This window comes from Condylostylus longicornis, unplaced genomic scaffold (assembly GCF_029603195.1).
Source record: "Condylostylus longicornis isolate FDR11 unplaced genomic scaffold, ASM2960319v2 ptg000094l, whole genome shotgun sequence".
Classification (NCBI taxonomy): domain Eukaryota; kingdom Metazoa; phylum Arthropoda; class Insecta; order Diptera; family Dolichopodidae; genus Condylostylus; species Condylostylus longicornis.
In genome coordinates, this window is record NW_026578062.1 from 491,381 (window position 1) to 505,541 (window position 14,161).

The 14,161-nt window shown below is 31.3% G+C and overlaps 2 protein-coding genes across 4 annotated transcripts; both read right to left on the bottom strand.

Moving 5' to 3' along the window:
• Window positions 1–3,855: 3,855 nt before the first annotated feature.
• LOC129613877 (uncharacterized) lies at window positions 3,856–8,872 on the bottom strand. 3 transcript variants are annotated; one of them, XR_008697345.1, is made up of 3 exons: window positions 7,361–8,872; window positions 6,160–6,925; window positions 3,856–6,085 (listed from the first exon to the last, which is right to left on the bottom strand). XR_008697345.1 is itself a non-coding variant. In XM_055528186.1 (3 exons), exons 1-2 carry the CDS (start codon window positions 8,748–8,750, stop codon window positions 7,991–7,993), a joined length of 675 nt encoding a protein of 224 aa, XP_055384161.1. In that variant the 5' UTR covers window positions 8,751–8,872; the 3' UTR covers window positions 6,111–6,925; window positions 7,319–7,990. The 3 variants fall into 3 exon arrangements, 1 of the variants encoding a protein (XP_055384161.1); XR_008697344.1 differs by having other exon boundaries at window positions 7,319–8,872; XM_055528186.1 differs by lacking the exon at window positions 3,856–6,085 and having other exon boundaries at window positions 6,111–6,925; window positions 7,319–7,997; window positions 8,083–8,872.
• Window positions 8,873–9,184: 312 nt separating this feature from the next.
• Window positions 9,185–11,351, bottom strand: LOC129613882 (uncharacterized). The gene is made up of 4 exons (XM_055528192.1): window positions 11,163–11,351; window positions 10,362–10,999; window positions 9,846–10,301; window positions 9,185–9,782 (listed from the first exon to the last, which is right to left on the bottom strand). The coding sequence occupies exons 1-4, from the start codon at window positions 11,349–11,351 to the stop codon at window positions 9,185–9,187; spliced, it is 1,881 nt and encodes a 626-aa protein (XP_055384167.1).
• Window positions 11,352–14,161: the final 2,810 nt, after the last annotated feature.

Here is a 14,161-nt window from a genome sequence, read left to right on the forward strand (position 1 = left end):
GTCAAGTTTTTGTTTTAAATAAACTCACAATTAAACGTACAATTTTTTCAAAAGCACGTTTTATTTTATACTAACGCAAATATTACGAACAAAAGAAAAAATTTAATTAATGTAAATTATAAATTCTCATTTTATTTTATAACACAGATAATAAATATAATTATTCACTGAATTTAAATTAAAATTAAATTTTAAACAACAAATAAAATTTTTTTACCGCTTAGCACTCTTGGTGTTATTAATTATATAAAGATACGAGAAAAAAAAGAGTTGAGCTTGTAAACTCTGTGATACCCGTACGAATTTGTTATCCTACGTGCGAATAAATATGCCATAACTGAATACGGGACAGACTATGACTTTAAGTTGCCGTATTTCCATATTGATTTATGTAAAATTTCAGTACTGTATTTTTCAAAAACTGTGTGTGCCAAACTACTATTGAAGTTGAATGGCAGCTGCCAGATGGAACCGAGCAATTTCAACGACTTTTATCAAACATATTGGCCCTACTAATATATTCGCTTGTGTGAAATTTCAATACCATAGCTTTTATAGTTTCTGAGATATAGCCAAATAACTTTAGAAATGTACGACAGCTACCAGAAGGAGCCAAGCAATTTCAACGACTTTTATCAAACATATTGGCCCTACTAATATATTCGCTTGGGTGAAATTTCAATACCATAGCTTTTATAGTTTCTGAGATATAGCCAAATAACTTTTGAAGTTGTATGGCAGGTACCAGAAGGAGCCAAGTAATTTCGACGATTTTTATAAGACTCGTTGGCCATACAAATATATTCGATTGTGTGAAATTTCAATACAACAGCTTTTATAGTTTCTCAGATATAGCCAAATAAATTTTGAAGTTGTATGGCAGCTACCCGATCCGGTACCCCGACCATGCCCTATTTAAATAGGGTTCTGGCACTTACTATAATAAATCATTTATGAAAATTTGGGAACTTAGCTCAATTAGTTTTTGAGTTATCGTTGAGACGAACGGACGGACGGACAGATAAAGCTAAATCAAAATCAATAAGCTAAATCAAAACATAAACTTGAGTCCATATCTAAGACCGTTAATACTTAGCGTTACAAACGGTAAGGCAAATTTAGTATACCCTTCGAACATACGTTCGTACCGGTATAATTATTTGTATAAGAATCAACTGGATAACGAAAGACATAAAAAGTAACACTGTTTCTTATTGAAAATTAACTATTTTGAAAAATTAAAAATTTGTTATTATCGAAAAATTAGAGTTTGTTTTTTGGCACTTTTCCAAAAATTTTTTGAAAAAAAGTGCTTATTAGTTTCACTCTGTCCATCCATCCGTCCGTCCGTCTTTCCGTGTGTTTGTTTACAGAACTTCTACACCCTTGAAGATAGAAAGCTGAAATTTAATACGTACATAGATCTTTACTAGAAACTTATTTCCGTAGAACAAAATTTTTACCTATCTCCCCCCTTCTAGAAGTTATACCCCTCCAAAACCTTAAAAATGGCCTTTTTTAACTATTTGTTGCAAAGAAACCATAAGCATTTTTCAAATTTTGCAAACGCAGAAAGGCAGCGGCTTGCTTTCCCTAGCTCGATATACTATAGTTAAACTTTAGAAAAACAAAATGGCCGTTCAATTTTTTATCGTTATTTAAAGTCCGTTTTTTCCAAATTTTTGATGTCATTTTTCTTCTAGACCCCAGTTTGTAGGAGCCTGAAATTTTAGCAGCTTTTAGAGACTAATAAATAGTTTATTTCGTTAGAAGAAAATTTTTTTCCATGTCCACCCCCTCTCAACTTATCGCCGCTTGAAATTTGTAAAATTTGAATTTATGACACCTTATATTTCCGAAACCGTAAGCTTTTTCAAATTTCTATAAACAAAAATTTCTAACGGTAAATTTCATGACATTAAAAATTATAATTACTTTTCTTAACTCACGTAATTAACCCTTAAAAACGACCATTAAGTTAACCCCACTTTCTATTCATTTTTGCTTTATTTCAAATAAATCTTTGCTTTATTTCAACAAATCTGCATAAATCGTTCATTCTAAATATATGCAATTCTAAAAATAGTTTCGTGTATGAATGAAAATAATATTAATAGTGTGGTAGGTATAAATAGACTGTATTTAAAAGCAGTACTTTCACTTGTTGAAGGGAAAAGTGCTGCAATACAAACCATTGGTTTGACCCAACTTTATTTTATTTCAGTTATTTTCATAAACATTTATGTATATCATTAATATTTATTGAAATTATAATTGTACTTATAATAGTCTGAAAATGTGAAAAGCAGCGTATAGGCCAATAAAACTCCTGGCGTAAACCTTAAAATTTTTTGTGTTTTTTCAGCCATGCAATTATTTCAACTATGCAATAGACATGCATACATAGCAATATATTATGTACTCGTACATATAGATAAAGGTACATTACCACGTAAGCAAATATCAACATGTACATTTTTAAAGCAAAATAATTACATATATTCATTACGTTTTTATGATAACACATATAATGCAGATTTTATTACTAAATGAACATTTGCCTACACTTATAGCAGAGACCATATATTTAAAAGACAACCAATCTAGCGTAATATATTTAGATATGAAAAATTTTACGATTTTCAAATTTTTGCCAGACTATTGAGCTTAGTTGAAATCTGGCCAGATTTCAATTTCTGTTTTACATCAAAATATAAAAACAGAAAAAAAGAAAAACTAAAATATAAAAAAGAAATTGCAAACATATGATTGCGAAGGCGAAGTAATATACAATATTTTTTCTCTTACGATCTTTGCTGGGTTGCCATTTTGGTAGATTTTTACCTAACACTAATTTGATAGCTTTTCCGTAAACTCTCAAATTCGTGATATTGAAATTTTTAAATTCTCGTTAATTTTTTTTAAATAAAAAAAAAGTGTTGTTTGCAGACTTCGTTGGTAAATATTGTAAATGGAAGTTTCATTTGTCCAAAAAATTAATCTTAATAAGCCTTAAAAATTAACCTTAATAAGATTTGGCTACTTTCTTAAATTTTAAAAGGAAAATTTAAGACTTTTTTAAAGGAAATCCTTGAAATTTTGAGCAATAATCAAAGAAATAAAGTTTGCGGTTCCCAGACCAGAGTTTGTGTACTTTTGTCTATAGAACAGCATTACATTGTTATTTTGGCAACATTTTCTTAACTAAGTAACTTTTCTAAATAAATGGTAGGCGCTATATAATTCTAAGTAAATGGTAACCTCTGGTTTCTGGTTTTGAATATATAATGTATCAAACATTCATATACATATTTATGTTGTGAATTTACATAATGTACATGATAATTGATTGATATATGTACATATATAAATAGAATTAAAATGTAGAAATAAAAACAAAAATTATTAGGAATAATTAAGTGCGCGTGTTTAGTTTTGCATGTATAGAATATTTAGTATAAATGTGTGTTCTTAACATTCTAAACCAAAATTTTATTTGTTTCTATGGTCAATATTCTGGTTCGCATATTATTTAAAATTTTACTTTTCGGAAAGTACGTAAAAAAGCACAGAGTGGTAACAATCCTTATATCAAATTCAAATGTCAATAAATATATTACGATGCTATAATGCCTTTTTATCTAACAAATCCCAATGCTCAGAGAGAAACTTGAAAGCACGACCTTATTTTATATGGGTTTTTTTAAATCGAAGTGGCTATTTTTTGAGAAGAAATATTAAAATAAATTCACACTTATTCACAGCAGGTAAAATTTAGAAAATATATTTGAAAAATCAAAAAAATATATTAATATTTTCATTGATAATTATTTTAAAATTATAAAAAAGCGGAAAAACAACAAGCACATCCTTCGCCTTCAACGTTTTATATGTTACTGAAAGCATTTAATTTAAATGTCTCTGTTTTGAATAATTATATTTTGAATAATTTTGTTGAATTCTTTGGATCTTTGTTCGAAAAGGATTTACTGTTAAAAAGTGATTGTTCCTATTAAAGTATTGACTATTTGTAGTAATTTTAATATTCTATTTGTTTATAAGGTGTAGCAATATGATTTGTATTTTCAGTATTTATTCCGTGGAGATATGGTGATATTTTAACGTACTTTGATGCTCGACGTATCGAAACAATGTTGGAGAAAATTTTTCGGTTTGATATTTGCTTTAACAATGCAGAGTTGGTGTAAAATATTTGATGTAGCGCCTTTTTAATATTTTTTTTTATCCTTATTCGCTCCTAGGAGGAGCATAGGGCACCAGCATGATACGTATGTATATAACCATGAACCAGTTTCTGACGTCATTTAGTTTTACTAGGTAGGTGACCAACCTACCGTAGTTATTTCTTTATTAAAGCCATATATATCTATCAGGCCTCCAATTTGAAAATATTTTCGGAAATTTGAATCGGAAAAAATACAAAAACAATTCTTAATATTTTCGATGTATGGCGATTGAAATATTTTTTTATATTTTTATGAAATTTTGAGTATTCTTTACGAATCTCATTTTATTTAGTATAGTTTTAAAAGCCATCTAGATTATAATTATTAATTTTTTGCTTTTTTCTTTAATTTCTTTTTAAATTCTATTTCCTATTCAAAAATTTTACTCTGTAATTCAGTAAACTTCCATAATGCCATACATATATATTTACAGGCCATCAAGCTCAGAGAGCAAATCCAAAATAAATTCCAAATTTATATGGAGTTTAAATGGAAGTGCGTTGAAATTTATTTGCGTGAAGGAAATTGATCAATATTTTTGGCTCTATGGACTCTACATATTTTTTTAAATTAAAAATGTTCCCAAAGCCTCTATGTTTCATGGCAATGTTCCTTAATTTCTCACTCACTTGGGCGATACCCACATCCCTATGAAATATAAATCTCGAAATTGCACACAATACCAGGGAGCAGTCACAATATTTCGAAGGAATTTGTTCTGGAAAGTTTGTATTTTTGGATGTAGGGGTTTTTTTGGCATACCTCTAAGCAAACCGTACGTCCACATAGCTATTCGCTTTATCATTTGATTATTTGAACACCTTGTTTTATGTTTCCAATCAAGATCTACGAGCTAGGAGACAATAGTTCTCTCTATATTTACTTTATATTTCAACTCTTTTCTTCTTTACATGTTCTTTCCATCTGGAATTGACATTCAAAGTCATTATTAGGTATTTCGCTCTTAGGTATTTTTGGTTTGATGCTCTATAGTACCATTCAAATTCAATTGTGGCGGGTTTACTAATGTACAGATTTTTTTCCATTTAGCTTTATTTTTGATTTATACGTTATGTCTATTTTTTTTTCTTTGTCAACATTAGATCCTACTGCCAATATTGCTGTATCATCGAGAAATGTAGCCACAGTTACATCCTCTCAATCTGGCAAATCGCTTGTATAAAGCACGTATAATATAAGACCCAGAATACTGCCTTGAGGCAGATAAGCAGTAATTTCCCTAAGCGTGAGGAGAATTGCCGGCATCAGCCTTGCATAACAACAATTTGTCAAAAAGTTTTAATATCATTGGTAACAGCAAAATGAGTCTATGTGACTCATCTCATATAATAACATATTTCATGTTCATCGCTTCATTTATAATTTTTTTCAATAATGCCAATGCCTTGCAATTCAAATGTCTTTTTGTGTAAATAGAGTTATAGTGCTTTCACCCATAACAATATTTTCTACTAAAAAACGTTCCAAAGAATTCATTCCAAGTGATCAGCAAATAATTCAGCTTAATCCCTATTGCCTTCTTCCCATGATCTATCTGTTTTCATCAGTGGGAGAATTCACTTTACGGTTTTTTAGTACTCCTCGTGCTTTCCACAACAAATAATTCGTTTCTTTATTTGTTGATAAGCCCTTTATATAATTCTCATTTTTCTTTTGGATGTTTGAGAAAGTTTATTTAAAAGCGTTTAATCGTCTGGGTGGCACGACTCTTGTCATTTACGTCTAGCCCTTCCATTAAATCAGTTATATGTAGTCTTAGGATCATTACTTGATACAGGTTTGAATTTAGATAATCTTCTATTTTTCCAGACGGCTTTCTATATCAATTAAATAAAACCAGAGTTCAACATTAAAATATATATTTCTAATTACATCATGTTTTTAAACCTACGCAATTTGTGGCTTTGTTGACTTAAGTGGGCCAGCTCTGTTTGTTAGCTATTATCAAATTAATATCATCTTCCAAGTTCAAAAAATGTACCGAAGGTATAAAAAAGTCAATAAGATCCGGGACTTTGTTGTCATTAGTACATCAATAAGTCGGACTGTCAGTAAACAATAGGAACATTCCAATTCCCAAATAGCTTTTCATAATTTTTTTACCTCTAGTTAAGGTTAATGTAGACCCTCAATTCACATGTTTGGCATTGTAGTCACTTTCCAGTAACAATCTATTTCCAACCGCATGTAGGAGATCCTTAAAAATATCCTTTTTTATGTTACATCCTGTAGCATCTATAACCGAGCACATGCGAATCCTTTTTCACGTATATTTCCGACAACCGACATAATTTAATATTTTGGGGCAAAATCTCCAATTCGTGCTTTCTACATTTTTTAGAAATCGTTTCGGGGTTACTAGATATACGTTATCTGTTCTGCATAGTAGTTAATCTCATTTAGATCTCGTTAATTCTTCGTAGCATGTTTTACATATTTTGCATTATGCTATTGTCAATCTCTTTAGATTTTTGCATTATCAACCTCTTTAGTCTTTATGTCTTTCTAAGGTCTTTTATGCATATAATATTTTGCACTTTTGGAAGCCATTTGTGAGTGAGTAGTACCATTTTTTTTTTTTATCTGACCATTGGTGCAGTGGTTATGGCACCAGCCCTTTAAACGAAGGGTCTCGGGTTCAAACCCCGGTCAGGTCACTATAAAAAAAAAAAAAAAAAATTATATTCAATATTATATAACTTGCATAGTGTTGCATATTACTAATAAATTTTATACAAGTAATTTTCAAATATTCATAATATTCGATACTAAAGACTAAGAAAAAATAAACAGTAAAATTTTAATAAACTGAAATATTTAATATAAATAAAAACTACGGTAGGCAGCATAGTCCCTATGACTATAGAAACTAGGGCATGATAGATATCATGCACTAGCCCTATACTCCTCCTAGGAGTGAAGAAGGAAAAAAAAAAAAAAATACCATTTTTTACTTTATTTTATGTAAAAATAATAATCGTTTTTGGGTTCCATTCATGATTACGCAGAACCCGTTTAGGCAGATTCCTTTTTATTCTCCTTTTTCTTACCTCCTGAACCACTAAGCAGCCTAGTTAACTAGCAGGGTGTACCTCATTTTAGTTTGCACACTTGGCCTCAAAAGTATCTTTCATGTTATATTCTGCTGTCATATGCATATGCATATAACTATATTTAGCACATTTAACCCATATTTGGCAAAATCTTTGTGTTTGTCCAGACTTCTGGCATCTTTTGCATCGTGGGATGGACCCATTACTTCTAAGATCAACTTTTATTCCTATGTGCTGAAAATATTCTATTTCATATATTTTATTTATGTCTTTGCAATAATCAGAGAACAACATAGAAAGAAGCAACTTTTAATAGTACTCGCCCTTTTTAAGCTCAGAACTTTTTTTTCGCGGAGATTTTTCTATATTAGTGCTATTCACTTTTAGCGCCGATTCCATTTCTGGTGAACATTTGGATTTTCTCCTTTTAGAGTTTCAGATGGTTTTAAGAATCCAATCTTTCTCTAGCCAACTCTTCCACACCGGTGTCATATTTAGTTATGAGATATATGGCTATTAACCCTGCAAGGTTTTTTCTATTGCAGTCCCTCTATCAAACGCAGACCAGTGAACCGTGTTTTGGTTCAGACGCGCCTGGGCTTGGCCGGATTTTAGTGGGCCCATACCAAAAGCACACCTGGTGTGGGTACTCCAATTCTCCTAGGTGTATCACAATCTACATCAATAACATAAAAGAATGAGAATAGGAAAAGAGAAAAAAAGCATTATTTTGCATTCTTCTTCTTCTTCCGCAGCATTACAGTCCATGATGAACCTGAGCTTGCTCCACGATGCCTCTCCATTCTTCACGGTTTTGCGCAACCAGAGTATAATTGTTGACTCTTAAGACCCTTAAATCTTCTTCTACTGCCTCTTTCCATCTTTTTCTTGGCCTACCACGTCTTCTAGTGCCTACAGGGTTTCTCGCATAAATCTTATACACTGCTCTTTCTTCTGGCATTCGCAAAATGTGGCCCAGCCATCTAATTCTTTGTGCCTTTACATATCGAACAACGTTCTTTCCACCAATAAGCTCCTCTAGTTCATGGTTGTATCTGATTCTGTACGAACCATCTTCATTGCGTATTGGACCGTATATTTTTCTCAGCACCTTTCGTTCAAAAATGAGTAAATTTTGGTTTTCGTTTGCCTTTAGGGTCCACGTTTCGCATCCGTATGTTAAAACAGGTCTAATAAGCGTTAAATATATTTTCATCTTCGTTGCTTTTGTTATGAGCTTAGATTTGAGCAGCTTATTATGTGCATAGAAAGCCCTGCCTGCAGCCGGAATTCTATCAGTAATGGCTGCAGTGGTATCACCATCTTGTGTTATATTTACACCGAGATATTTAAATTCTTTGACGGCTTCGAAAGTTTTATCCACAATGATTAAATCAGGAACAATTCGTGGATATTTGGTTTTTACCATATATTTTGTTTTTTCGATATTTATTTTATTTATTTTTAGGCCTATTGCGCCAGTTGAATGCTCTATTTGGCTATATACTTCTACAATTTTTCTTTGACTTTTAGCTATTAGCACAATGTCGTCTGCATAGGCACAAATAGTTAAAAATTGTTCCTCCCTGACAGAACTCTCCTATAACAGATTGCAACATCAAATTGAATAATAAAGCCGACAGAGCATCCCCTTGCTTTACACCAGAATATATATCAAAGGGGTCCGACAGTTGGCCTTGCACCATTACCTTGCCTTTTGTGTTACGTAAGGTCATATTTATAATTCTACCTAATTTCCTAGGTATACCCAACTTCAATAAAGCTCTTTCTATTGTTGATCTGTCTAGACTGTCGAACGCTTGTTTAAAATCAATAAATAAACAATGAATATCCATAGAATACTCATGTGCCTTCTCTTTCTATTGTTGATCTGTCTAGACTGTCGAACGCTTGTTTAAAATCAATAAATAAACAATGAATATCCATAGAATACTCATGTGCCTTCTCGAAAATTTGGCTTAAAATAAAACACTGGTCCGATGTGGATCTGTCTTTTCGAAAGCCCGCCTGATAATCTCCAACGATTTCTTCCGAAAAACTACTAACCCTTTGATACACAATATTTGTAAAAATCTTATAACCTATATTCAGTAGTGATATTCCCCGATAATTGTTGCAATCAGTTTTGTCCCCCTTTTTGTGAATCGGAAATATGATACTATCCATCCATTCCGTTGGCAACGTTTCTGTATTCCATATACTTAGTATTAGTTCATGTAGTTGTTTATGAAGCTCTTCTCCACCGTATTTGATCAGCTCTGCCGTGAGATTGTCCTCACCTCCTGCTTTTCCATTTTTAAGCTTCTTTATGGCTTCCTTTGTTTCAACCAAAGTTGGATGTTGTACGATGTTTTCAGCATAGTACAGGATTTCATTATTATCGTCGACACAATTTTCATTAACCTGTCTATTTAGAAGCTCGTCAAAATGTTCTTTCCATCTACATAAAATTTTGTCCAATTCTAAGATATTTTTTCCATTTTTATCCTTACAAATATTTAACCTAGGCTGATATGTGGAAGTTTGTTTTTTAATACTGCTGTACATATTTCTAATATTCTTCTTGTCGTGGTTCTCTTCTATTTTGCGAATCTCTACTTTTATGGCCTCTTTTTTCTTTGTTCGCATTACTTTTTTTGCCAGCTTTCTCTTTTCTTTGTACTCGACTTCATTTTGTCTAGTTGGACGCTCCAGTAATTTCTTTCTTGCTTTGTTCTTTTCATCGTTAAATTTTCGACATTCTTCGTCATACCATTCATTTCTTTTGCATTGTTTTTTACCTATAACATCCTCTGCAGCCTCCTTTACTGCTTTGCTTATACTATTCCAGGCTGTTGGGTCCATGTTTTCGCCATCTCTAACCATATTCAATTTTTCGACAATTTTCTGTTGATACTTCTTGCAGGTGATATCATCCCTGATAAGTCTATCAGAATTCCAATTAATTCTACGGAAATCGCTACGGTTATTATTGTTCGATATTTCAATCAATTACGATCAATTTGCACCCCTATAAGACCTGACATCCGTTATTGATGTTGCATGTCTCTTATCCACCAAAACATGGTCAATTTGATTGCAGCCACGCCGTCCTGGAATTTTCCAGGTATGTTTATGTATATTCTTATGGGGAAAAGAGATACTACTAATATGTAGTCTATTACTCATTGCGAAATTGCAAATTCTCATTCCATTCTCATTTGTTTCTTTATGCAACGAATGTCTACCACCTATGTACTGCACAAAATCTTCTCTCCCTATTTTTGCGTTAAAATCACCCATAATTATTATCAAGTCATTCCTACTTATTTTGCTGCAAAGCGTGTCAAGTTTATCGTAAAATTCATCTTTGATTTCGTCGTTAGTATCATTTTTGGGTGCATATACTGACACAATTGATATATTTTGAAAACGGCCCTTTAATTTTATATAACACATTCTATCATTAATTGGTTCAAATAGTATTACAGATTCCCTAGTCTTTTTGTCTATGTAGAAGCCCGTTCCACCATATCCTGTTTGTTTATTTCCACTCAAATATATAGAATAATTTCTTTTTCTAACTTCACCTTGATCCTTCCACCTAATTTCTTGTAAACTGCAGATATTTACACTGTAGGCCATCAGCTCATCTGCTATTTCAAACATTTTTCCAGCCTGTAACATTGTTTGAACGTTCCAAGTAGCAATTTTTATATCAAAGTCCTTAATCGTATGCATGGGTCGATTCCGTTGTATCCCGCCAGTTATCCGAGGCTTCATTTTAGCTTTCATAACAAGTGCTGTTTTACAGGTAGGGGTTGTTAGCCCCTAGCCTAACCACCATCCTTGTTGGGCCGTGATAATGCATCTGGTTATTTGGACCAGAGCGTTGTTGACTATGGTTATACCGCCAATACTCGGTCGCCATTTCCTCATTTGCATGGATCAGGTCCTGCCACGGGAAGGCTGAGGTTGGCTTTTGATCTGGAGAGGCTGTATGAGACGCATCCAAATCCTTAGGACCCATTATTATTTTGCATTATATATACATTAATTTGTAACTTCTTGTATTCTCTTTGAAATTCCTCGTAAGTAGATCTTTTATTTCATCTGGTAACTTTGTGTATTTCGGTATACCGGAATTGTAAACCGATTTAAGTCCAACTGAATTGAAACTTAAACTCTATAATCTCTCAATTTTGAGATATTAAGTCTGCTAGGTATTAGGTCAGTGAAAGTTCTCTTGAACAGTGCAAATCAAGTTTTTATGGTTTTGTTTTGGATTTCTTGGATGGTGTTTAAGTGCTTTTCCCATATTGCGATTCCATAGACAACAATGCTATTGAAGAGGCTTTGGCATTACGACGGTTTGTTGCACAGTGGTATACGAGGTTCTATTTTCTTGAAAATTCCAGAAACTCTTATTGCTTTGATTATTACATCGATGCGAATTCCAATTCCTCCTGTTTCCTTTTTCTTTTCTGTTATTACGACAGGAGACATATGTAGTAAGTTTAACAGTAAGCTTGTGTAAACTTGTTCATCTCTTTATTTTAAATCTTTCGTAATAGAAAATTCCACTTTATTCTTTGTGTCACTTTATGCACGGTTTGGCGCTAAGTTTTGTATTCTGAATGCTTATGTATTAACCTATCACGAAAAGAGTGTCACGACATTAATAATATCAATAATACATCGCGAGAGTTATGATTTTCCCATTTCTGGATACAGAGGTTTTCTTCAGTATTTAGTGTCAAAACAATTTCACAATTATTTCAAAGATATTTTATTTATATATAATATATAAAACGTATCAAAATACTTTAAAATTTCAAAAAAAAGTTTAAACTTTTTACTTAAAAAACTTGAAAATAACTTGCTACTCGTAATACTTGCTTATGTGTGGCGAAAAATCTTCGTCTATATCAGCATCGTCATCATCATCGGCATTGTCTACCATTAATTTTATTAGATTATTATGCAATTTGCTCGCATTTGTAATCCTTTATGTTCGGTAAAATACAAAGACAATGATAATCAATGTAAAAACTAGTAGAACAAAATTTTTACTATAAATTAATTAAATACTCGCTTCGAAAAGTTGCTAGTAATCGCAACGTTCTGCATTTTTGACGGTTTAGTTTCAACTTAGTACTAAATGTGTACTATAATAAAGTACTGCACGTGCTGTCGAAAAAATGTGTTTGACAATGCGGTACTATTTTTGCAATTTGTTCTATAACTACAACTGCATGTTAAGATTTTTAAGATATACATGTAACAAATAGGTTTTGATTTTGCTGCTTTTGTAATGTCGGATTAACAGGATTTATTAGAATAAGTTTTATAAGTTTAAATTTTGCTATTACGTTAATACTTTCTGGGTTTTATGTATTTACTATTTGTGTTTTACCCGAAAAATATTCCCAATATTTTAACCAATTTCCCAATATTTTAATTACTATTGGCTAAGCGTGTTTTAGCCATGTTCGGAAACACACATTTGTGTGAACAATTATTGTTTTCGATATGAAAAAATAATAAAGCGGAAATCAAACTATTGCCTAGTCTTATATAAAGATATCTGTGATGTACCACAGGCACATAATATTTTGCAATACACAATTTACTAATCCATACATACGGTGTATAGAAAATCGATCATTGTATTTTCCAATGAATTAGAAATGTTCATGGTGATGTTTCAAAAATAAAAAAACGTGTATACAGAAATTATTTTATTTCGTTTTTAAAATAACAAAAAAAAGTTTAATGTTCTTACGAACTAGAATAATAAATTACAGGTAACAAAATATTTTTCGGGTAAAACAAAAATATTAAATACATAAAACAATTCCTTTTAAAAAAAAATTTTTAAATTCACTTTTTATTACCTACACAACATATTTACATAAAAAAATAAAATTTTAATTCCATTTTTCTTAATGCTAGTAATATTTGATGAGAAAACCTATAAATTTTATCAAATAAAATAATATACCTATGTGTTCACCTAAATTACACAAAATTACTTAATTTTCTTTTATTAGAGATTAAATTACTTCTTTAATCTAATTATTTATTTATATTGTTAAAATCTCTCGTATACTATTGCTTCTGCATCCTTCGGCGCAACACCTTCGGGGCGTTTTTATTTATATAAACGTAATCACATATACTTTATTTAAATATCCGTAAAATGAAAACTTAAAAAAATACACCAAAATTTACCAATTTATTAAGTCAAGTTTTTGTTTTAAATAAACTCACAATTAAACGTACAATTTTTTCAAAAGCACGTTTTATTTTATACTAACGCAAATATTACGAACAAAAGAAAAAATTTAATTAATGTAAATTATAAATTCTCATTTTATTTTATAACACAGATAATAAATATAATTATTCACTGAATTTAAATTAAAATTAAATTTTAAACAACAAATAAAATTTTTTTACCGCTTAGCACTCTTGGTGTTATTAATTATATAAAGATACGAGAAAAAAAAGAGTTGAGCTTGTAAACTCTGTGATACCCGTACGAATTTGTTATCCTACGTGCGAATAAATATGCCATAACTGAATACGGGACAGACTATGACTTTAAGTTGCCGTATTTCCATATTGATTTATGTAAAATTTCAGTACTGTATTTTTCAAAAACTGTGTGTGCCAAACTACTATTGAAGTTGAATGGCAGCTGCCAGATGGAGCCGAGCAATTTCAACGACTTTTATCAAACATATTGGCCCTACTAATATATTCGCTTGTGTGAAATTTCAATACCATAGCTTCTATAGTTTCTGAGATATAGCCAAATAACTTTGGAAATGTACG

Coding starts and splice junctions, on each gene's coding strand:
- LOC129613877 (XM_055528186.1), bottom strand. CDS start 8,750: ATGGTAAAAACCAAATATCCACGAATTGTTCCTGATTTAATCATTGTG.
- LOC129613882 (XM_055528192.1), bottom strand. CDS start 11,351: ATGGGTCCTAAGGATTTGGATGCGTCTCATACAGCCTCTCCAGATCAA. Junction 10,302..10,361: donor ACATCAATAACGGATGTCAG/GTCTTATAGGGG, acceptor TAATAACCGTAG/CGATTTCCGTAGAATTAATT. Junction 9,783..9,845: donor ACTTCCACATATCAGCCTAG/GTTAAATATTTG, acceptor AATTTTATGTAG/ATGGAAAGAACATTTTGACG.